The sequence below is a fragment of the Schistocerca serialis genome, chromosome 8 (genome assembly GCF_023864345.2).
Source record: "Schistocerca serialis cubense isolate TAMUIC-IGC-003099 chromosome 8, iqSchSeri2.2, whole genome shotgun sequence".
NCBI lineage: Eukaryota > Metazoa > Arthropoda > Insecta > Orthoptera > Acrididae > Schistocerca > Schistocerca serialis.
Window position 1 is genome coordinate 31,763,788 of NC_064645.1, and position 26,216 is coordinate 31,790,003.

At 44.3% G+C, this 26,216-nt stretch overlaps 1 protein-coding gene across 1 annotated transcript in view; it reads left to right on the forward strand.

The window, feature by feature from the left end:
- Positions 1–26,216, forward strand: part of LOC126416156 (cadherin-related tumor suppressor-like) — a 292,823-nt gene that overhangs the window by 105,614 nt on the left and 160,993 nt on the right. The window contains exons 3-6 of the mRNA XM_050083710.1: positions 4,815–5,043; positions 9,687–9,892; positions 17,853–18,313; positions 25,561–25,812. Of these exons, the coding sequence (XP_049939667.1) occupies positions 4,815–5,043; positions 9,687–9,892; positions 17,853–18,313; positions 25,561–25,812 (1,148 nt within the window). The remainder of the gene's footprint in view (positions 1–4,814; positions 5,044–9,686; positions 9,893–17,852; positions 18,314–25,560; positions 25,813–26,216) is intronic.

The window sequence follows — 26,216 nt, forward strand, 5'->3', positions numbered from 1 at the left end:
AGCAGTTGCAAAACCGGTAGGTTGGCTCGAAACGCGAGTGCGAAGCCCGAGCGCTTATTCGGGAATACGGTTGAAACTGGAGCCGTGGCAGCAAGGTGAGCCGTCCGTCGCAGCCGTCCCGCCCGGCAAACTCGGCAGGGGCGGGCTGCGGCAGCTCCTGCCAGGGGCGTAGAGGCGTAGAGGCGTAGAGGCGGCGCGGCGGCTGGCCAGACACCGTCAGGCCGTAACGTTTCTGTACGTTTCATCATCAGAATTATTAAGTCTGTCCTTCGTCACAACTTATCTGTTATTTTTATCCGTACTTTCCCTACTTATAATCGTTCAGGCAATTACGATACATCTTTGGCCATTTTCATATTTTGAGAAGAGTGGGTAGGTGCGTCGGCAGACACCTCACTGTCACTGCAGAACTGGAAGCAGATACAGATCGGATTGTGAAAGCCTAAAAAGGGAAAAATTAGACACGGACTTCCGGTGATAAGTTAAGGAGCGTCGTGTCACACTCGAGGCAACTGGGCGAGGATTATTCATACAGGTACAAGACAAGGATTGTTTTGCTCCCACCTACCGGTTTCAACTACTTTTCAGGGTCTCCCCACTACCGGTTGGAGCTTTATAAAGAAATTTTTCGTGCTGCCTTTTACATAATAAACGTGCTCATATCTATTGATTTGTGCCCAGTACTCTTATTTACGACAGTTTGTCTTTGTCTCGTTATGGGCGATCCTCAGTCCCACACTTCCGACGTTTTTGTCAGTTTCTGAAGTTTGAGGTCTACCTGAGTGAGGTTCACCGTCGATGTGCAAGCGAAAAACTTGTGCTCTCGATAAGGAATGGTCCCCATAAGCCTGTTTCAACTTATCAGAGGTCACTCTCGATGACTCCCCAAGCTTAGCACAAAAATTGATGGGGTAACGTTTGACTAAATTCAGCTCTTCAATTTTCGTAGCACACGACAGAAACACAGCTTCACTGGTGGCGCTCTTAAAACTCACAGCACGATGTACAGAGCTGAAACTAGGACTGATCGTCTGGAAAGGTTGAACAACCCGGTCTACACAAGTAGAACAACGCAGCATTGCGAGATCGCTTGAAATGTTGTCAACCTCATTAGTACCTCACACACCCCTTGTATGTTATACATATATTTATATACATTAAAAATATTTATCCTATGTGTGCCCAAGTGTTTATCAGCTTACTGTATAAAAATATGAAGTTAATCGATAGAGAATCTTTCGATATTTTTGGTAACAACGGTTCATAACAGCTTGTTTTCATACACGGAGGTGACAAAAGTCATGCGCGACAAGTACATACACAGACGTCGGCACAGTTGCACATACACGTGGTCCATGTGAAGAGATTCCTGACGCGCTCACAGTCGCAAGGCGGGAGTTGACACGAGTTTGAATGTAGAATGGTAGATGGAGATAGATGCGTGGGACATTCCATTTCGGAACTGGTTAGGAATTCAGTATTCCGAGATGCACAGCGGCAAGAGTGTGCTATTAATACCAAATCCCACGCACGATCTCCCACCACAGATAACGCAGTGGCCGATGGCTTAACTGGACGACTGTGAGCAGCGGCGTTTGCCTAGAGTTGTCGGTGCTAACAGACGAGCAACACGCGTGGAATAAGCGCAGAAATAAATGTGGGCTGTACGGAGAACTTATCCGTTTGGACAGTGTGGCGGAGTTTGGCGCTAAGGGGCTATGGCAGCAGACGACGGACGCGAGTGCCTTTGCACATCCCCTGCAGCACCCCTCCTGGTCGCGTGACTGCATGCACTATATGATCAAAAGTATCCGGACTCCCCCAAAAACATACGCTTTTCATATTACGTGCATTGTGCTGCTATCTACTGCCAGGTACTCCATATCAGCGGCCTCAGTAGTCATTATCATCTTCAGAGGCCAGAATGGGGCTCTCCGCGGAACTCGTGGATTTCGAACGTTGTCAGCCGATTCGGACTGTGTCATATGTCTGTACGCGAGATTTCCATAATCCTAAACATCCTTAGGTCCACTGTTTCCGATGTGATCGTGAAGTGGAAACGTGAAGGGATACGTACAGCACAACACCGTACAGGCCGACCTCGTATGTTGACTGACAGAGACCGTCGACAGTTGAAGAGGGTTGCAATGTCTAATAGGCAGACATATATCCAGACCATCAGACAGGAATTCCAAACTGCAAGTACCATGACAATCAGGGGAGAGGTGTTAAAACGTGGATTTCATGGTCGAGCAGCTGCTCATAAGCCACACATCACGCCGGTGAATCCCAAACTACGCCTCGCTTTGTGTAAAAAGCGTAAAAACTCGACGATTGAACAGTGAAAAAACGTTGTATGGACTGACGAATCACGGTACACAAACTGCCGATCCGATGGCAGGGCGTGGGTATGGCGAATGGCCAGTGAGCGTCATCCGCCAGCGTGTGAAGTGCCAAAAGTAAAATTCGGAGGCGGTGGTGTTATGGTGTGGTCGTGTTTTCCGTGTAGGAGTTTGCACCCCTTGTTGTTTTGCGTGGTAGTGTCACAACACAGGCATTGACGTTTTAAGCACTTTCTTGCTTCGCACTGTTGAAGAGCAAATTAGGGATGGGGATTGCATCTTTCAAGATAATCGAGCACCTGTTCATAATGCACGGCCTATGGCGGAGTGGTTACACGACAATAACATGTAATGGACTGGCCTGCACAGAGTCCTGAGCTGAATCCTATAAAACTGCTTCGGGATGTTTTGGAACGCCGACTTCGTACGACACCTCACCGATCGATATCGATACCTCTCCTCAGTGAAGAACGGGCTGCCATTCCCCAAGACAGCTTCCAGCACCTGATTGAACGTATGCCTGCGAAAATGGAAGCTGTCATCAAGTCTAAGGGCGGGCCAACACCGTACTGAAATGCAGCATTGCCGATGGAGGCGCCACGAAACTGTAAGTCATTTTCACCCAGGTGTCCGGATACTTTTGATCGTACAGTGTATGTTGGACCCTAAGCGACTGGAAATTCGTGAGCTGCTCAGACGAATCTCGAATTTAGTTCGTGTGGTTTTAATGAAAAAAAATATTTATTATGTAAAATGAATGGATGAAAATGGGGAAGAAATGGCTTTAAATATTTTTGTTATTTACTCTTTCAGTACGAACTTTGTTGTAGAACCCTTTTTTTTTACGTGTGGTAATAAAAATTCATTTAGACAGAATTAAGCACATTTAAAATTACGTGAACTTTAGCAACCCTCTCATGCTGATAAATTCAAACTAACTGATTAATAACATTTATGGCTTTGAAAATTATTTAAATTAAATTTTTTACGTATTTCGGTCTTGGCACACATTTTCTAGATGCAGTGGGTTTTTAAATATTTACTGAATTCTTTCCCGGCGTTAGTTATGGAACACAAGACTGTCTCTGTTAGCATAAAATGGTTAAATATTGCCAAACCGACCTGAACGCTTAATTATCATTGACAAAACACACTTCACTATACGTATAAGTTATTTGCTTTAGAAATTGAAAGAACGAACAGATTAACAACTTCAACGTTAATTATCCGCCTATGAATGCACAAATGTAAAACCAGTAACAAATTCAGTCAGCCTCAGGATCGCTATGAAAGAAAAATATTTCGTAATTCAGTGCTAATTTTACCTGCTCCCGATTTACGGGTTTCGTTAATTTTATAGCGGAACAATTTTTTAAATGTGCCGCCGCTGCAAATCGTTCGGTCGCAGCACAGCCCAGCAACACCAACGATAATCGCTAAAAGTGCTGAAAATTCTCTAAAGAAATATTATAGATGATATGGGCAAGCTAATTTACATTAGTAATACACAATTTTGATAAATCAGAATGTATTTAGACCATAACAATAATTAAAATTACACACCTTTATAATTTCTCCTCTATTGGCGGCTAAAGATAGATACAGACAAAAGAAGTCTACTCATTCATACAATGCTACGTCACAGGTTCCTCTCTCTCTCAGCTCTCGAGGAAGACGACAAAGAATGCACATTATGTAGTGCTATTTATACTATTGCTGATTATGAATATCTCTTTGTAATCTTACAACATTATTTTCCTCTGTGGCTATATTTTACATTTTTTCATCGCAGATGTCAACATATTTCGTAATTACATTATGAGTATAGAAATATTACAATCATAAATACATCGAGAATATTATTACAGAAAATAGTACAACAATAACCAAAGACCTTTATACAAAATTAAATAATATTTTTTGTTAAACAATTACAGTACATACGAATTGCTTCATAGCGGCGTACATAGTACAATTAAACGTCATTTCTGTTTATTAACAGTGTGTGTGCTGCCAGGGAACGTTACATGGTGCACATATCACACTAGGTGATGGAGTGAAGTTCTGGACGAGGCACGGTGCGAGCTGGTGGTGACTCCTTCATTCCGGACGACTCGAGGGAACGATTTGGCCAACTAGATTGGCCAACACGAATCTCGTATTACATCATGGGACATATCGCGAGGTTTTGGAGTTACTGACGGTTATGGACGCAGCACGGCTCAATATTTTTGCAGGGTACTGCACTGTGACAGGCAAAAGGTGCTCCGACACCATATTGGGAGGTATTGTGCCACTTTTGCCAGGTCACTGTATATTACGGTGGTAAAGATATCTTCGCCAATGGCCTCAGGTGTAATATGATATTGTATGTGTACTCGAGATGGCCCTCCCCCATTATTGTACTAGCGCCTTTAGCTGAGCCACTCTGGCCGTGCAGTGAGTGAGGTGGCTGCTTCCGCTGTTTGACAGGCACGCCTCCGCTGACTGGGACGGGGACGGTGCGCGTCGAGGTGCAGGACGTGAACGACCACGCGCCGGAGTTCGCGCGCCACGCGTACGAGGCGAGCGTCGGCGAGAACCTGCCGGCGGGAACGGCCGTGCTGCGCGCCGAAGCCACGGACCGCGACCAGGGAGACAACGCGCGCCTGCGCTACTCGCTGCTCGGCGAGCGCGCGCACCGCTTCTCCGTGAACCCAGAGTACGTGGCTGGCTGGCTGCGGCGCCGCTACCCTACCCTACCCTCCGCCCTCCTCCCTCTGTCTCCACATCCAACACGACGCCCCTGTCGTCGCTGATGCTCTGCCCCGAGGCAGGTTTCCCACGTGCCGACTCTCCGTGCTCTCTCGCCTTTTACCGTCCACGTACTTTCCGCTTCCCTTTATGTCGTCCGTCATCTCGCATATCCTCCTTTCTCTCAGTCGACCTCCCACAAACTATACTCCGTTCACCCTAAGAATAGACCCGATGTAAACAAATACGGACGCAATGATTGGTCAGAAGCCGTAGCTCTCGTACCTGGTGTTGTTACGCTATTGGAAGTAGGTCCTACTTATGTATTAGATATATTATTACTAAGTTACGTTAAATGAAACTTTAAGATATTCAAATTTATTAACAGTCATCAACGTATATCTTAATCACGCTTTAGCTATGTAGTTTTATTTCAAAAATCGTGTACAGTTCTGCTCTGATTATTACGCTGCTAATAAGAAGTATGAAAATGGCTGATCTGATCACTGTTCCGGAGTGAAACACGCATGCGGAACACGGTTACAAAGAGCCGAGAAATAGATTGCCCTTAACGTTTTTCATAAACTCGCACCGGCTTTGAAGTTTTTCGAGGCACTGTATTACACACACAGTTGTAATAGACACTCACGACGAATGTGTAGCGATAACGGTAGCGTAGTATATTACTATTATATTGCCGTTCACGGTTCAGTTGTTCAACTTTTGTCTGACTCTTTCTTTTCTCGTTCAATTTGAAATACCTACATTTCGTAATTACTAAATTCATCATCATTTTGCACGTGAAATTCCTGTTTTCATTTCAAATACAAATTATTAACTATCGATATTTTATGGAAGAGTCTTACTAAAGGTTGCTTAAATTAAGAAAACTTAACATTTAATTTTTGAAGGCAAAAATGAAGAACCAAATACTCTTTTAGTTGGACTATGTCCATTGCTTCGTAGCGCAGATGTGGATAGTCTCGCAGAAACGTGGAAAACAACCATTTTCACAGCATTGTGCACACCAAAGAAATGCTGCATTTTTACATTTGCCACTGTGCCATTACAGTATGAACCCAACAGATCTGATCTCGAGGCAATTTAAGGGATACTGCCGGATAAATAACAAGGGTGTTAAGCTGCCAGACGTTACTGCATCTAACGCACGCAGCTTTTTCACAAGTCGCTGCCGAACACTGGTGGCGTATAGAACAGAACGTCATAAGAGGAGACAAGGACATACCGCGTCTGTGTGTCTCCGTGGATTCTGTTGTTGATCGACTCGTTTGTTATCAACGTAGCAGACGGCAGTTCCGGAAGTGAAACGTATTTCTCAGATTCGGATAAGAAAGGAGCTAAGAGATTACCTGACGATTGACTGTAATTAATACATCCATTGGCTTCAGTATTCAACCGTACGCTGAGATCGCTGCAGTACGCTTTTGCATCACACACAGCTCGCTCGGAAAAAAAGCCCTGTGTTTAAGATAGGAATTTTCATCACTCTTGTTTGTAATGAGAATACTATGTCAGGCGAGAACGAGAGCATTTTGTACTTTCCGTTAGTCACCTAAGAAGCACGTGGCAATGTTGGAGTTTTGCCAAATATTATTTCATTGTTTTTAAAAATTAAATGACGTTCGGAGCTGCGTTGTTTCTCTGTTCATCGCTTTTTATGTCTGAACTGCAACTGCTCACTCCGTCGCAGGGTAGTTGGACCGTTGGCTGGCCAGTGCCGCCTAGCGTTAATTCGCCGATAAAGCTGTTGTCCCGCGTTATCGCCCAGTCCACGTGCGTGTAACACAGCGTTAAACGTACACCTACCATCGTACTCGACTGTACTGGTCACAGCTTGGCCTCCGCCGCACGTGAGACGAAATCCAAAGAGATTCAAGCAAACGCGGAAGAATACAAGGCGTACTGCTGGCGCCAGGTTTATTCTTACGATGAACAGTCCTTCCAAAGCGTCTGTTGGCGAGCTCTCCCACCTACAGAAATGTCCCATCTTCCGTCCTCTTGTAGCCTGCACCAGCCTTCTCCTCTCACCGACCGTTTCCTTCCAACTCTATCACCTCTATTCTTCTCCATATACACAAAACAAGCGCTTTTAGTCAATTTTCATCCTCTCACCTCAGTGTCCGTGTCTCTACCCCATAGAGTGCCACAATCCAGAAAAAAAAACACTTGGCAAGCCTTTTCCTCGGACCTATATCTAGTTAACCACACAATAATCATCTGCTGTTTCTATTCAATGACTCCTTCGCTACAACAGCGCCAATTTTCATCTCCTCATGACATCTCGCGTCATCAATGATCATACCTGATGGGTATTAAAATGTTGTTACTTGACTGAAAATAACTTGCCCCATCTTAGTATTTCCGAGCCGTCTTGCTCTTCCGGTCACCGCGCTCTTTGGTTTCGCTGTATTGATTCTCACTCCACATTTCACACGAGCTTCATTCAGTTGTTTTAGCGTTTTATTTGCAGTTCGTTATTTTCAGACACTAATAACATGTCATCAGCAAATTCTTCCCCGTACATACTCGTCTTTCTCCATCTGAGCCTCTTCCGAGCACAACTCGAAGAGCTACAGGTGAGGCAACAACCTTTTCCAAAGCCCCTTCCAATGTTGCTTTCTTCCGCTATTTCATTTCCAATTCTTATTCTTACTTTCTGTAGTAAATACAGATTCTGCACCATTCGTCTCTCCTGTCAGACCACTCCATTGCCGTTCAAAATATCCATCACCTCGTTCCATCCAACTCTGTCGAAAGTTTTTTTCTGAATAAATAAAAACAGCATACATTTCTGTCCCTCTCTAAGATTCTTAACAAAACGATAGCATTTCGTGTTTCTTTCCCTCTTCTAAACCCGACCTGTTCTTCTGCAATTCATCTGTCCAAATCGCCATATAGCCTTTTATTGAGCGCCCTCAACAATACTTTAGCTACATGATGTATTACACTGATAGTCCTACCGTTACAGAGCTCAGCAGTTTTCTTCCTACTTTCTCCTGTTCCCAACACTTCTACTGGCAATTTATCGATTCCACTTGCCTTGCGATTCTTCATGTCCTTCAGCGCTTTTTCGCTTTCTGCTACACAATATACATGTCATTCTTTAGATTTAGTATAATTTAAAAGTTATTGTAGCGCGGAGGAAAAAAAAGACAGTTTACATTCGATGTTGAGAACTGCAACACTAAATGTAATTAATTTACAGGCTACAATACGAGAGAAGGGAAGTTGCTACTTACCATACAGCGGAGATGCTGAGCCACGATAGGCACAATAAAAAGATTCACACAATCATAGCTTTCGGCCATTAAGGCCTTTGTCAGCAGTAGACACACATACACACACGCACACACAGGCTAATAATTCAACTATGGGCTCTATGAGTAATAGTCATTAGAGAAGGCCTGGAAGGGGAAGAGAAAGAGGAACGTTATACAACACAGTTGACAATGACGGTAGGGGGGGGGGGGGGGGCGAGGCCTACGAGGAAGACAGGCGACGGCGCGTACGTCTCGAACGTAGGCCTGGACGCGCTCACTCGCCCAGCTCAGCATAAAAAATACGTCTCTGAACCTGTTAACTCGCAGCTGGCCGTGTAAGTAGTAACGGGAATTGCTTCTTCTGCTGGAATCTGCCATTATGAAGTCTTACTGATTAACACGACTACAACAAAATTGAAGGTCAAAAAGTGGTTCAAATGGCTCTGAGCACTACGGGACTTAGCAGCTGTGGTCATCAGTCCCCTAGGACTTAGAACTACTTAAACCTAACTAACCTAAGGACATCACACACGTCCATGCCCGAGGCAGGATTCGAACCTGCGACCGTAGCAGCAGCGTGGTTCCGGACTGAAGCGCCTAGAACCGCTCGGTCACTTCGGCCAGATACATTTCTCGTCATTTCATTACAACGAATCACAGAATTAACGGCAGTTTTCGATAGCTCCTCGGATTGCGGTGCTCAGAAACGGCGTATATACATACGAACTTCAACTGAAAGCCAATATAGCGCCTCACGGCTCTGCACCGAAGAGATATGCCGTGCATGTGACGCAGTGGCGTTCTGCCATCGCATTGGTCAAAGTTCAGAACATCTGACATGCTAGATATTGCTCTGCACGTTCAGAAAGACTCCCCGACGTGGTACTCCAGCCGACCGCTCTGGCCGAGCGGTTCTAGACGCTTCAGTCCGGAACCGCGCTGCTGCTACGGTCGCAGATTCGAATCCTGCTTCGGGAACGGATGTGTGTGTGTGATGTCATTAGGTTAGTTAGGTTTAAGTAGTTCTAAGTTCTAGGGGACTGATGACCGCAGATGTTAAGTGCTATAGTGCTCAGAGCCATTTGAACCATTTTTGCTATTCCACGCTCTGACGTCAGAAACTCGGCGCGCTCAACGTTGGACGTTCGCATGCACGTTCTGTGTGCCAACGGCTTAAGCGGGCCGAAAGCTTTATTTGGAATAGTCTTTTTGTTGTGCCTATCTCCGACTCGTCATCTCTCACGGATATTTTCGCACGTCCTGTTTGCAATAGTAAATGTACCGAGGTGCGACTGGTGGTGCAGTGTTTTGGTGACGCTGTTTGCCGCAGCACGGGCGAGCTGACGACGGCGGAGCCGCTGGACCGCGAGGAGGCGGCGTCGTACCAGCTGACGCTCGTGGCGCAGGACGGCAGCGCCACCGAGCCGCGCGCCGCCGCCGTCAACGTCAGCGTCGTCGTCGCCGACGCCAACGACAACGCGCCGCGCTTCTCGGCGCCGCGCTACACCGTCTACGTGCCCGACTCCACAGGGGCAGGTGCGGGCTGGCGCCAGCTGCTGCTGCTGCTTCTGTCCGAGTCCCGGCAAACTGGTGTCTGCGTCCGCGTCGACTTGAAAACGCTATGGAAACCTGTGCGACGTGTGTGGCAGGGAGTACGCCCCCCTGTACCAGTCAATTACGGTTTATTGCCGGTCCTTTCACGTGTGGAGGGCGGCGTTTGAGTGTCTCTGCGTCTGCTGTAACCGATCTGACCTCGTCCCCGCGATCCCTACGGGAGCGAGCGATACCCTAGGGGCCGGTCGTGTATTCCTAGAACCGTCGGCCTTTCTCGGGATACTTTACCAGCTGTACAAGTACGAAACCGGAATTCGGTTGCAATAACTACACGTCTGTTGAAACTGATAAATAATATTTTATTCAAAATAACCTCCATTGCTACTTATACATTTCAGGCCATCAATGCCACGCCAAATAAAAATTGTTCTTCTTCTGAATCGAAGCAGTCAGCGACCGATTTTCGTACATTTTCCTACGAATTGAAGCGTTGATCAGCGAGAGCGTGTCCCAGTTACGCAAATAGATGATAATCGAATGCAACCGAGTCTGGAGAATAAACAGCATGCCCTGCTATTTCCCAACAGAACGCTTCGATCGTTTCCCTGACCCATTTTTCTGTGTGTGATGTGGCGTCATCGTGGAGCAATACGACTTTGTGTTGCCTTTTTCCATATTCCGGTCGTTTTTCACATAATGCTCGATTAAAAATGATCATTTGCTGTTGGCAGCGACCAGTGTTAACGGTTTCATCAGATTTTAGCTGTTCATAATGCATGACACCCTTCTGATCACATTAAACACAGAGCACGTCTTCTTTCCAAAGCGATTCGGTCTTGCAGTGCATATCGATGGTTTGCTTGGATCCACCCACGATTTACAACGCTTAGGATTCGTAAAATACATCCATTTCTCATCAACTGTCACTATTCGATGGAGAAACGACTTTCTTTCATTCATTTCGTGCAGAATCCATTTTTCTACTTTCCGCGCCTTTCCCGTAGCTTTTAACCGAAGAGAAACGGCTTTCTGCGTCACATTCAGTTGCACCACGAGTTCCTGTTGAGTTTCAATATCAGCTTCATCCACTAAGATCTGAAAAATCGATATCTTCGAATTTTATCGATGGTTTCCGGTGCTCGTCGTTTCTCACGTCAAAATCACCAGTTTTGAATTTTTTGAACCACTCGGAACGCTGTGTTTTCCCGAGAGCACGTTCATCAAAAGCTTCGCAAAGCATTCGATGTGAGTCTGCGCCACTTTTCTTCAAATGATAACAGAAAACTAGTGCTGTCTGCAAATCGTAGTTAGTAGGCACCAACATCGACACGTTTACGGTTCCACCGATGTGCGGAACTTGGGTCACTGCGCGTTGACATTCGTCGTCAGCCGTTACAGGAGACAGATGGCGCTGCAGTTGCGGTCTCGCGGGCTCTACACTGACGGCTATCACCATCTATAGGGAAATTCCGGTTTCATACTTGTACACCTGGTACGCCTGTCTCCGAGTGTCTGTCAGCCCTGTCTCTTCAGCATGTCTGCAACACTCTCCCAAGGGTCAGGCAACCCTGTGAGCGTTCTCGCTTCCCTCCTCTCTACACGTTCAGCGTACCGCGTCACTCCTGTGTGGTATGGGCCTCCCACAACTGAGCAGTATTCGAGAACGGGTCACACAAGTAGTCTGTAAGCAGGCTCCTTTGTACACTGCTGTGTTTCTCCAGTATCCTGCGAGTGAGTCCAGCTCTGCCACCTGTTTCACCTGCCAATGAGCCCGTACCATCTGCCACTCATGTCCCTTTGCTAATGTCAACTATTTGTACGAGTCGACTGGTTTCAGTTGTCACGTTCATTTTGTAGTCATAACGTACTACGCGTTCTGTGCAACGCTTAATCTTACATATCTGAACGTTTAAAACAATTTGCCACTCTTTGTGTTGAATCCTGCCTTGACGTCAAATATGTGGAATCTAGGAAGCCTGCCTTCTCGGATCGCTAGACAAAATTCAAGCAAATCGTTTTAATGAGTTTCATTACGAAATTAACAATTACAATATTTAACTTTGACAATAACACAGAAGTGTCGCGAGCAAAGGGCGACAGGGAAATAAGAAATATCTTCAGTATATGCAATCCCTAATACAAGTAAAGTAATATAGTTGACTCTTCTATTCAGCTCGCTAGTCGTGACGCTTCTGCAGAACTGGACCGGGAGTAGCCGGGCGCGGCGCTTATGTTCTATTCGCACAGACGTCGCTGCTGTCGCGTTGTCGTCCTGGAGAGGGGCCGGTCAGCGTACAACTGGCTCACGTCATGTTCACAGCCGTCTCTGTTCTATCGTTCCCGACTGGCGCGCCGGCGCTGGACTTGACGCCGTAGCACTTTGCACCTCCTTGAAATCCTTTCAAGGTCTGACTGATGTTTGTTCAGCTTTTTCGTCAAATAGTATTTCTACAGAAATCTTCTGAGCTTAAACACTTCCGCTGACCTCCAAACTCCCCAGACATGAACATTTTGAACATATATGGGATGCCTTGCAACGTGCTGTTCAGAAGAGATTTCCACTCCCTCGTACTCTTACGCTATTATGGACAGCCCTGCAGGATTCATTGTGTCAATTCCCTCCGGCGCTACTTCAGACAACAGTCGAGACCATGCCACGTCGTGTTGCGGCACTTCTGTCTGCTCGTGGGGGCCCCACACCATATTGGGCAGGTGTACCACTTTCTTTAGCTCTTCAGTGTATTTTATATCCTGATCATCCGCAGTTGCTGAGGGGTACGATGTTGAGGGATCTGGCCGTGATGAGGGCAATTCTGTGATTCTTCGTGACTCTAAAAATATGAACTTAATATATAGTACATCATCATTTTCGCGTTTAAATGCCTTTGTAAAGCAGATGCGGCGCTCGAATGCCTAGCTGTCACAGTGCTGTCAGACAAAAAAAACCTTGCCTACAATTTCTCGTTACTTAATTTTGGTGCTACAATTTCTCGTTACTTAATTTTGGCGCCGCTATTTCCATAGCAGCTCGTCTGTGTGATAACCTTGACGAAAATGTCGACTGTAATAAGAGCAGGGATTTATTGCAATCGATATTTCTGTCGATACCCTAGATTACTTGCGTTTAATTATGTTTTGCGCTGCATGTTTTTGTTGCCATGTCATCTTTTGAGATTGGTACGATACTGCAGTCAGCGTCTGTGTTATTCTGATACTGTGCAAGGCACTACGGCGACCACATCCGTTACGAAACGCACCAAATGAATTCGCAATTGCGAATAAGGACTGCCATCAGCCGTAGAATGGAATGACGACAGTGAAAATCTGCGCCGGGCCGGGACTCAATCTCGATTTGCCGCTTATCGCGAGTGGTCGTATTACCATATGGTTGTCCGTGCACGGCTCACTGCCCGACCCAGACTTCCATACGTCGTCAACCATGCATCTACGACCTGAACTCGTATATCCATCATGTATATTTCCGTACAACATGCGACTTTCAAGTACGTCTGGCCTGTATCAGCAGATAAATACGATATTGCAGTGCCCATGTTACCGGGCAAGCGACTTTCAAGTACGTCCGACCTGTACGGGAATACACATAACGGATGTACGAGTACAGGTCGTAGACGCATTGTTGACGACGTGTGGAAGTTTGGGTTGGGCAGTGAGTCGTGCGCGGATAGCCAAATGGTGAGGCGACTGCTGGCGATAAGTAGTAAATCCGGATTCGAGTACGGTCCGGCACAAACTTTCACTGTCGTCATTCCATTCTACAGCTGATGGCAGTCCTTATTCGCAGTTGCGCATTCATTTGACGTGTTTTCAGACTGGTGTGATGGACGCGATAACATGTTTTAGTGATGGAGTAACAAGTAGATTAAAAACTGTGAGCAGACTAGGCACGAGCGTGCCGAGCATACCAAACTCGAGGTATTGATCACCTTTCACCGTGGTCAACGCAGTTGCCGACGGCTTTCACCTGACGACCGACAGCAGCGCCGTTTGCCTAGAGTTTGTCAGCGCCAACATGCAGGCAACACTGGGTGAAGTAACCGCAGAAATCAACGTAGGACGCACGACGAACGTATCCGTTGCGACAATGCGGCGAAATCTGGCGGCAGCAGGCGACTGCCACTCGTGCCTCTGCTAAAAGCACTACATCGCCTGCGGCGCCCAGGGCCCGTGACCTTGTCTGTTGGACCCTAGACGACTGGAAACCCGTGGCCTGGCGAGATGAAGTTCAAATGGCTCTGAGCACTATGGGACTTAACATCTGTGGTCATCAGTCCCCTAGAACTTAGAACTACTTAAACCTAACTAACCTAGGGACATCACACACATCCGTGCCCGAAGCAGGATTCGAACCTGCGACCGGAGCAGTCACGCGGTTCCGGACTGAGCGCCTAGAACCGCGAGACCACCGCGGCCGGCTGGGCAGATGAGTCCCGATTTCAGCTCGTGAGAGCTGGCGGTAGGGTTTGAGTGTGGTGCACACCCTACGAAGCCAAGTAGTCAACAAGTCATTGTGCAAGCTGATGGTGGCTCCATAACGGTGTGGGCTGTGTTTACATGGAATGGACTGGTCCTCTGCTCCAAATGAAACGATCATTGACTGGAAATGATTATGTTCGGCTACTGGGAGGGGATTTGCAGCCAAACAACTATGGTATATCTGTGGATGACTAAACGCCATGTCCCCGGGGCGCAATTGTTCGTAATTGATTTGAAGAATATTGTGGATTATTCGAGCGAATGATTTGGCCATACAGATCGCCCGACATGAATCCCATCGAACATTTATGGGTCATAATCGGAAGTCAGTTCGTGCACAGAATCCTGCATCAGCAATACTTTCGCAGTTCTGGGCGGCTGTACGGACAGCACGGCTCAACATTTCTGCAGGGGACTTCCAACGAGTTGCCGAGGCCGTGCCCCTCCGCGGATCTGCACTACGCCGGGCAAAATGAGTTCCGACACGATATGTGGACGTATTACACGACTTTTGTCGCTTCACTGTAAATTTACATGATAGACAATCGTTTCTGAAAACATCTGTCTGGAGTGTGGCCTTGTAAAGAAGTGGAATGTGGACGGTAAACAGTTCATAGGGAGATTGAAAAAGTAATGAGAAAGTACTCAATCGATCTGGCGAAAAAAGATATTTGTGGTACAGCCTGAGTAAAACAAGGAATCGATTCACAGAACAGATCCTGAGTTGCCGAGGATTGTCAATTTGGTAAGTGAGGGAAGCGAGAGGGACCAAAACTATAGAGCGACATCGAGCCTCGAATACAGTGAGCAGCTTCAAATGGAAGTACGTTGAGTTGTCCAGAGATGAAGAGGCTTGCGTGGGATTGAGTAGCGTCGAGAGTTGTGTCGGATCCACTGCGTGAGTCGCTGTACTGCCTTCGCAGCTACGGCGATCCGTTCTGCAGCGGCAAAACAGTGTAGCGTTTTCGTGTTGTTGTGATAGTCTGCAGCTCCCCGAGTGAGGTTGACCCGACACGAGTGCTTGAGGCGACTTATACCTTGTCCAGTGAGGCGACGAACTCTTCCGCGCTCGCGCCGACGCTTCGTCTGTAAACTCACGAGCGAGCTGGGGTCTACTGTTTTACAACGTTGCACCGGCCCTGCAGCGGCGTGCTTTTAATCTGCGACTTTTCGATTAGTGAGTTAACACTGTACGGAATACAGAAAACGATTAAATTCTTCAGAAACACAACATTATAGAGTAAACTGCGTTAACGCGGAAATGGAAGCTATGCTGCAACGGTATTGACAGAAGAGGGAGGATTAGGTTGTCTGTCCCTGCTGAACCTCTCTCTCCATTTACGTACCTCTCTGCAAGCAGCGCACTGGCCACAATACGTCACAAGGGTTTTTGCTTGCTGTTAGAGTATATCTGGTTATCTTTGTGCTGTGGAAGTGTGTTTACAGAGATAGCATGTGTTTCACCTTGGACAATGAGACAGGCAGCAACTGTGAAACTGTTGGTGGATTACTTTGGTATTGCAGAAGATGTATCTACATGAGAAGAGTGTGTTATTTACGAACAAAAAACGCAACAGTTGACAGAAGAGGGTGTTTAATAGCAGTTCTTACTGCACTTGTAACGGATGAAGAGGCATCAGAGGAAGAGGCATCAGATGAAGAAAATGATAGTGCCATGGCAGTGAAGGATGAAGCAAAGTCACCAGTGGCGGATTTCCACGGAAGCAGCGGTTCATCTTATCAGCCATCGTCTCCAAGAAAACCAAGTTATCACAAGGCTATCAGGCTGATGCATACAAGATATGGAAAAACTGCTAAATCAAGGAGATGGAAATGTTGATCCTCACCGCCTGTGTCGTCCTGGATTAGCAACTGACCTGACACCGTGCCTGAAAATTACAACAGTGTTGTCACAGAAAAGGAAAATAAAATGCAAAACTGTGTTGCACTATCTGAAAACAGGCTAAAACACTGTAATTCATCAAACCAAAACAAAAATCTGAATTACGTGATCATACTGTAGAAAAGAGACAGGAAAATGCATTAATACATGATCCACAAAATTTAAATGTAAGAGGAAGATTGTCTGCTGCAAAATAACCCATAAAGTAGCAAGCGCGGTTGGTAGAATGGGATGTCGATATTCGACAAAAAGCTTATCAGTTCGTGAGAGAAATAAGATCTCTCATCGAGGAAAAACTTCTGTAACCAGATCAAGTAATTCATACTGACCAGTCAAGATTTGATAAAGAGTTACGATCTGGACGTAATCTCGCAGTGAAAGGAAGCAAACATGTCTTTTGTGGGGCTGGATCCATAGCGGTAACTACTCTTATATGGTAATGTCTTGCATTGAGATGCTACCCCATACGTATCGGAGCCCACTGGCCATTTTCCTGCAAATATGAATATAAATTTACCGAATATCAAGGCATTTGCTAGCAAATCTGCTAATATAAAGAAGAGGGATTTAAAAGTCTTCCTCGAATAAGTGATGTGGCCAGATATACATGAAAAAACTGAAACCCTTCCCTTCTTTCCTTTGACTCCTGGAAGGCCACAAGAGATGACAAACTATAGAACTCTGCAGTTCCTGAATGCGTTTAATTCATCAAGAAGCTGATTCCAGCGAAAGTGCACAGGCATCGTGCAATCTACCGATGTTTTCTTCTTCCGTCCACACAAAAATTTTATAAAATTTATCTCGGATGCAATTATGGTATCTTCTGACAATTACATTAACATATGCCATAGAGACCACTTCTTACGCCTTCAGTCGTTTGTGTATTTCCAGTCTTCGGCCGCACGATCCTCCAACTTAATCAAATTTGCATTTTTTCAATGCGGCTGCACCGCAGACTTTCCTGGAGTATTTCAAACGCCCTTGGAGTGCTGCTTCGAAGAACGGTTAACGGAAAAGTGTTTCCACGAGAACTGTGGCCAAGCTGCTTTCATCAAATGTGCACACTGCGAAAGCTGTGCACGCATTGCCCATGCAGTTATTGCTCACTTGCACATTTTTTGCCTCCGATAGTGTAGTCAAGAAGGTAAACTCTGTTATAGAGTGCTTCCTGCCACATTATTGAGTATTTGTCTCAAAAAATCCTTTTGTGTAATAAATCATGCATAGTTACAGTATTCTCATCGTAGCTTTGACGAATCATATTTCCTGTTCTAATAGTCCATAGCAGCTACAATTTTTTTAGTGTTCATATATTCTATTGCTCTATTAAGACCGCTATCTATCGATGTAATTTGTGCGACAACATATCGTGACCTTCCCTTGTGAGTGGCGTGTCAGTATGTTTCGTTTAATATTAGGGTTGCATGCCTTAACTGGCAGATACCTGTCGATGTTAGTTTTAGCATCACTTGTGTTGTTTTATTCTCTGCAGCTGATAGTCGAACCAGATTGAAAAACATACACCTCTTTCGTTTCCGACGGCAGGGGATTTCGTGTTCGGCGCCGAGGCGGAAGACGCGGACGCGGGCGCCAACGGACAGGTGCGCTTCTCGTTGTCGGTGTCTGCGGCGGGGGCGGGAGCTGGGGCAGGTGCGGAGGCGGCGCTGCTGGCGGTGGAGGCGGCGACGGGCGTGGTGCGCGCGGCGGGCGCCCTGCCCGCCTCCGGCGAGGTGCGCGCCACGATCACGGCGACGGACGGCGGCCGCGAGCCGCGCAGCGCCACGGCCGAGCTGGTGGTGCGCACGCGCCCCAGCGCCCTCTTCCCGGCGCTGTCGCTGGCGCCAGCGCAGGCGCGCGTCGCGCTGGCCGAGGACGCGCCCGCCGGGCAGCCAGTGGCGCGCCTCGCCGCCTCCTCCCCCAAGGCGGGGCCCGCCGCCGCCATCTCCTACGCCGTCGCCGGCGGCAACTTCGGTGGCGCGCTGCGCGTCGACGCCTCCTCCGGGGAGGTGAGTGGAGCCCGATTCGATTTCGAGCCAATTTTATACAGCAAACGGGACCAAAATGACGCATATTTCGCCTTTGGGTTTTTTTTTTACTAATCTCCAACTTCGAGAAGAAATTCGGCGCAACGGTTGAGGGAAATACCGTAGCTGAATCGACAAGCCACAACACGGTGTAATACTTCAGACTCCATTCATTTGTTTCAGCCCGCTAGTGACCGTAGACTAGCGTATTATGTATTGTACGCTGGTGTTGTTGTCTTGTGTTTCGCGTGTACAAAAACGGGTCCATAAGCTAAACTAGCGATGTCTGCTCACGAAATCAGGCTAGGTTGGCAGCGAGAAAAACCTGTCAGAGCTCATTGAGTTAGCTTTGACGAACGTCGTTTCAGCTGGTTCCCATCGGCCAGCTCGCCGAGTGTCTTCCAGGAGTCCACTGATACTATAAAAATAGCTCAGACTTTCCTTTTTAAACTGACTTATGTATTTTGTATTTAGCTTGATTCTAATCATTTTTAATTTATGTTTTAAAGAGGTGCTGACATACATTTACTCACGCTTTCATCTGTAGCACTCGCAATATTCTGTGTTCTGTAATTTCACAGTTGGCTAACATGCAACGTATGGCTATTGATCACAGTGTCATTCGCGATTGTACGTAATTCCATTGTTGATTTGTGAACTGAAATTTTCGTGTAGCATGAGCAAGATTTGAATAAGTAATCGAGTTTGCAAAAAGAAGAACCTCCGAGCAGGTACACAAGTAACAGAATAATGGCAGTTCCTTGAGATTATGCGGGCAGTACTACTAGCAATAATGATGTTTTGTGTTAAGAGAGATTATTTCCGATACACAGTTTTGCACTTAATCTTCGTGGATCCGAGGACCAGAATTATGATCCAACTCACATTGTTCAGACACTAATTCAGAAGCTTTTTTTAATAGTTGAGTTTCAGATAGATCTCTGGAAATTGCGTTTATAATGTCCATGAAAAATTTTGGTAGAATAGTTATGTGTATAAACATGGTCTGATCCGTGTATATGCACGAAGTATATAGACACAATCCCTGTAATGTTCGACATCTGTGAGCAGAATATATTAATCCCTGTGCTTTGAAGTATATCATGCTATTGCCACATACCGGTACTTCAAAGAAAATATTATCGTCACGATTGTACTGATGAATGAGCAATGCTGTGTCACTCAAATGAGAGGAAAACTAATGCTGGAGTAATTCCATGTCAATTGAACATTTAATCCGACCCACCCACATTTCTTTCAAACTTGATGCATTCAATGAACGAGTTAAGAAATGGAAAACCACCAACTTCCAGTGGTATATGGCAATTTCAAAGAAATTTACAGGCCTGCAAAGTTTGGATATTGTGACAAATTTACATGTGTCCGTCTCAACATAAATGACTACAGTTCTGGTTGTAATTCTGATACAGTGATGACATTTATACCATTGAAAAACTAATACATTGATATGTAACATGGCGGGTTTCTGAGAATTTTCTCGTTTAAGTTAATTGACCTTGATTATCTCAAAACACTCCACCTTCAATTTTTATGAAATATTTTATTGCCCAGTCTACTACCATAATTATGGGAGAGATCCAGATGGCACATCAAAGGTGCCATCAACAAAACCAAAAAAGAAAGTATTGTGTCTGTGGCATTACACTAACAAAATGCTGGTAGCAGCTGTGAATGCATATTTTTTGGAGAACAGCAGACAATAACAGTCACTATTATTCAGACAAATTGGTGAAAATTTCTTGATTTGAACAACCAACCAGATGCTTTTATTTCAGCCAGTCATAATTAGGTTGTTCCATTGGTGTGGCTTGTTTACTTAAACTGCAGGGTGCAAGTGTTGTGAAGTAGTACATAGAAGTAGGCTAGATTGTAAATGTATAGAAGTAGTTTGTAAAAAATGTATTTCAAGTAAAAATTGTTCTATTGAAATCCACTTAAAGAAGAGACGTGTGAGAGTACAGAAGAATTTGAGAAATGGTTGTTGTGGATGGTAAATAAGTGTCCTAACATATTGCGAAATGGAAAAATTGGCTGCAAATGTATAAAGCAAGTACCACAAAAAGCCATCAACTCCTGCAAGTGTTGTCTCAGCTGCACTAGGTACTTCCTGAGAATATGTTAAGTGAAGATGAAATAGCATCGTATCCGTCACTGACGTCTTTATATGGTAGCCCTCAGTTTTTACGTGAATCTCCTGTAAGGAAAAAGAGACTTCAGTGTGAGAAAAAGTACCCAAAGCAAAAATTGAAAGAGGTTGCCTCAGTATTTGAGTGTGTTTATATGGCACAACTCGTAAAAGAAGAGTGTGAAAAAAATGGAGAAACAGAAATAACAGCCCAACTGAAAGATAAGTTTTACAATACAGAATGTATGTGTTACTAAATGCAAAATGAATTTTCCTCTTCAGATATCAGGAAGAGCAAAAATTTGATAGTAGAACATGGTATATTAGTGACACCAAATTCAAGGCCAGATAAGACATGTTGTGGAAAAACTGTTCAGTGTGCACATGATTTTTACTGTGATCATAATGTGAGCTGTTCGATGCTGGAAAGGAAAGACTATCTGTGAAACAAAATGGAATTCAAGTTCGTAGGTAGTTAGTTAGTTTGTAACGTTGTCAGTGTATCATTTTGTCTGATGGATCATAATGATGTGAAATAAGTCATTGTACATTCACATAACTAATTAATTTGCACATATGGTTACATTCTGAACATTTCTTTAAATAAAATACACAAATGTGAGGTACTAATTACTACCCACCACCTTTTACACTTTACAGTAACAGAAATTCTTCTACGGAATAGAAAGAGTTATCAAGAAGGCACTTTCTCAGTTTGTTATTGAATTTTGCTTTGCCATTTGTCAGACATTTTATATCACTGGGTAAAGGATCAAAAACTTTTGTTACAGCATTGTGCACCACATTTTGTGCTAAGGACAATCTTATATAGAGTAATGAATGTCATTTTTCCTTCCGATATTGTGATTATGCACATCATTTTTCCTCTTGAACTGTAGTGAATTATTTACAACAAACTTCATGAGGTTATAAATATGCTGTGAAGCTGTAGTCAGACTGCCCAACTCCTTGAACAGATGTCTACAAGATGATTGTGGGTGAGCACCGCATGTTATTCTCACAACAGATTTTTGCGCAATGTAGACTTACTTAGTTAAAAATGAGTTACCCCAGAACATTATCCCATATGACATTGAATGAAATTTGTGAAGTATGTCAACTTTGATTTTTCTCTCCCCAAGATTTGCAGTGTTTCTAAGTGAAAATGTTCCTGAACTAAGTTGTTTTAGAAGTTCTAAAATGTGTTTTTTCCAATTTAGATTCTCATCGATGTGAACCCCTAAGAATTTTGAAGGTTCCAACTTATCTGTTATTTCCTCGCCATGTGTTACACTTATCATTAGTGTAGTACCTCTAGATATACAGAACTGAAAATGTTGGCTCTCTTTAAAATTGAGGGTGATACCATTCGCAGAAAACCACTCAATGATACTTTTAAGAACTTTGTTTACCATTTCTTCTGTTTCTGTATGTATGCTTGGATTGATTACAATACAAGTGTCATCTGCAAAAAGAACTAAGTCTGCTTGTTGTACTGGAAAATATTGAGGAACATAGTGGACCTAAGATTGAACATTGAGGAATCCCATATGTGATTTATCCCCAGACAGAATTATGTCCCTGGACTATATTGCCTGAATTACTAAGTAAAACTTTCTGCATTATCTTGGTTAGGTGTGACATTATCCATTGTTAGCTATACTATCAATCCCGAAAATGTTAATTTATCTAGGAGATTACTGTGACGCACACCATCAGATGCCTTAGAGAGATCGCAAAAAATACCAGTCAGTGCTATTTTATTGTTTAATGCTTGTAAAATCTGGCGAGTGAAGATGTAAATGGCATTCTCAGTAGAGCAACCCTTCTGTAACACAAACTGTGATTTGCTAAAGATAGTATTGTGGAATACATTACCATCTCAAAAATTTTGGAGAATGAAGTCAGCAGTGAAACAGGCATCTCTCTTATCAACTTTCTTAAAGAGAGGTTTAACAACAGCATATTTCAGTCACTCTGGAAAAATGCCTTGAGTTAATGATGCATTACATACAAGGGTTGACTGAAAAGTAATGCCTCCACCATTGGAACTCTTCAACAGGTGGCAGCATTGGTATGTGCCAGGTACTAGCTTGTTCCGTAGCGTCTTCTCTACAGCTCCAATTGGTGGGAAGCCTTAGCATTGCATGGTTGCATTGTTACAGTGTAAAGTATGGAACCCTGCGCAGACGGTCGGTCAGGGCGATTTAAGCAACGTGCAGTCATTGAATTTTTGACAGCAGAAGGTGAATCACACAGAGAGAAATTGCAAGCACAATCGATATTTCACAAGAATGTGTGGGCCATATTATTGCTTTGCTTGGCTATCAGAAGATCTGTGCTCGATGGGTACCGCAGATGCTGACTCCTGAAATGAAAGTGCACATACTTGAAATTTGTCAGAAATTCCTCTCACGTTACAAGAATGAAGGTGACACCTTTCTCCATAATGAAAGACGATCTGCAGGGACATCATTATACTTCTGATGAAGACTTTGAGAGAACTGTGAGACTGTGGTTGCGGAAACAGTGTCGACTTCTTCCGTGACGGTTTCAGAAAACTTGTTCGTCGTTGGCAAAAATGTATCCAATTGGCTGGTGATTATGTGGAAAAGTGAATATTGGTAATTAAAGATTACATTCTAAGGATTATTTCTGCATTTGATATATGAAAATATTCCCATCCAAACTCAATTAACAAAGGTGGAGGCATTACTTTTCATTCAAACTTCATATTATTCCTGATAAGATGGGCCTTATTACATGGGAACAAATTTTTGGTTCCCTATTGGAAACCCCATCCAAACCAGATGAGTTTTTGTTTTGGGTAGAATGTATAATTTTCTTAATTTCAGAAGAAGAAATTTGTGTTACATTCATATGACTGAATTGTATGAAAGTTACATCCTCAACATACTGCTGTGATTTTGCTGTGGAACTGTTTGTCCGTACGTTTTATACTATATTTAAGAAATTATTATTAAATGCATTTGTTAACTGTGAATCTCTCTCTTCAATTTATTCCAAATTGCCTTAAGTCTGTTGTCGGAAGTACTGATTCCTGAGATTATCTGCTCGTTCTCTAATTTTTTAATGGCCTTTCTTAGTACTTTTGAGTAGGAACACGTTATTTATTTTTCAGGCAATTTTTAAAAATAAGAAAATCTAAGTAGGTCAACCCATAACATCTTTGGTAATATTCATGTCTCTGCATATTATTGTGTTAGTTTGGGGGCTGAGACTCTTTTCTTGGGCTTAAGTTACTTTGTTGAAGAAAATGTAACTATTTCAGTTTTAACTCAATTAACTCAAGTTAATTTGTTGAAGAAAATGTCCACATTATCATTAGGGGACCAGTATGCACATGGAATGATTACCTTATGGATGTCTAGCTTTGCTAGTTCAGTGGTTGCCAATTCAAAGTATCTTTCTACATTAAATGTGATTCACATCTCCTTTAGGTTTAAAAATGGGTTCCTCATCTTGATGTAAATACCTTTTCTCCCACCCTTTATGATAATTCTGTGGTAACAACTTGTGCAATCATGTGACGCTAGTACTACATGCTTCATCTCATTGTCTAACAATGGATAATCCAGGATGGAATAATGACAATATTACGAAAAAGATAGATTGCTACTCACTGTATAGTGGAGATGTTGAGTCACAGACAGGCACACACCAGTGTCCTATGCTGCTCAAGGAGTGTAATTCAGTTTCAAGCTGGTGTACTTTATTTTTGATAGAATGCTTATCTAGATAAAGAATAGCTAATTCTGAGAAAATGTCCATGGTGTGTGTCATGATTTCTTTTTCTCTATGTGAACATGTTGTTTATGGTATGAAGATTAACATCTCCAAAACGAAAGTAATGGCAGTGGGAAAGAGATATAAACGGATTGAGTGCCAAATAGGAGGAACAAAGTTGGAACAGGTGGACGGTTTCAAGTACTTAGGATGCATATTCTCACAGGATGGCAACATAGTGAAAGAACTGGAAGTGAGGTGTAGCAAAGCTAATGCAGTGAGCGCTCAGCTACGATCTACTCTCTTCTGCAAGAAGGAAGTCAGTACCAAGACTAAGTTATCTGTGCACTGTTCAATCTTTCGACCAACTTAGTTGTATGGGAGCGAAAGCTGGGTGGATTCAGGTTACCTTATCAATAAGGTTGAGGTTACGGATATGAAAGTAGCTAGGATGATTGCAGGTACTAGTAGATGGGAACAATGGCAGGAGGGTGTCCACAATGAGGAAATCAAAGAAAAACTGGGAATGAACTCTATAGATGTAGCAGTCAGGGTGAACAGGCTTTGATGGTGGGGTCATGTTATACGCATGGGAGAAGCAATGTTACCCAAGAGACTCATGGGTTCAGCAGTAGGGGGTAGGAGGAGTCGGGGTAGACCAAGGAGAAGATACCTGGATTCGGTTATGAATGATTTTGAAGTGATAGGCTTAACATCAGAAGAGGCATCAATGTTAGCACTGAATAGGGGATCATGGAGGAATTTTATAAGGGGGACTATGCTCCAGACTGAACACTGAAAGGCATAATCAGTCTTAAATGATGATGATGATGTACATTTTCTCTTTTGTATACATGTTGATGAAATCTCTAAGTAGGTCAAGTCACTTGCAAGGGAAGACTGTTATAATTTTTCTTAAAAAATTTTGTGATGGCTGTTCATTCCTTTGGCATTTATAACTCGTGTATAAAATTGAATAACGACATGTGATATGTGACACATGTCTCAGAGAAATAGAATCTGTTTGTATTTATCTCTGCAAAGCTTTAAGTAAAGTTCATTACGTTATCCAGCACAAAACATTGAGATGTCTGTTACATACTTATAAAAATGCACTGTGTTTTTGAGGGGGAGCTGTCTGTACTAGTGATGTAGTGTAAATCTTCTGCACATTTACAGGAAAATCTTATGTCGTACGAGAGTTGCATGACTTAGAAGACAATGTCTGCTGTTAATATAAAAATACTACTGTACTCATCTGAATACTCACTTTTCTGCTCTGTGAGTGAGCCCTCTCACGTGTCAGTGACCGGTTGTAAGTTTGGTCTGTGGGTAGGTGGTGGTGGCGGGTGGCGGACTGGACTACGAGACGGCAGCCAGCTTTTCGGTGTGGCTGGAGGCACGTGATAACGACTCTCCACCGCTGCGGTCGGTGGTGCGGCTGGATGTGACGGTGCGGGATGCCAACGACAATGCACCCATGCTGGAGCGTGCCGTCTACAACGCCGAAGTGCCTGAGGAGCGGCCGCCACCTGTGCTGGTTTGTCGTGTGCACGCCGACGATGCTGACACCGGTGTCAATGGAGAGGTGAGCTGGAAAGCACTCAGTGAAGAGGAAACTGGTCAGTGGTGAAATATGCACAGGAGTGGGGGCGCCAAATTCTCACTTTGTCTGACAGTGATAGAATTGGTGCCTGGACAAGCCCTCAGAGGCTTAAAAAGTTGTGTGTCACGGATAGAAATAATCGGTGGGGAGAGAGGAGTGCACTTTTTCCTGGCAGAATTTGATGTAAATATATTGGGATGGGCCAGCAAGAGCCGTTCGAAAATGGAAGCTCTGTTGAAGAGTACGTTGTAGAGTCCAGAATGCCAAGTTGCAGTGGGTTGTGACTTCCTGGTATAGTCTTCACCTCCACTTGGAATTGCTTGTGACAGGTGAATGAAGTGTCATTTCACCCTCGTCACTGCTGCTGTTCCTTTTGTAAGTGGCCC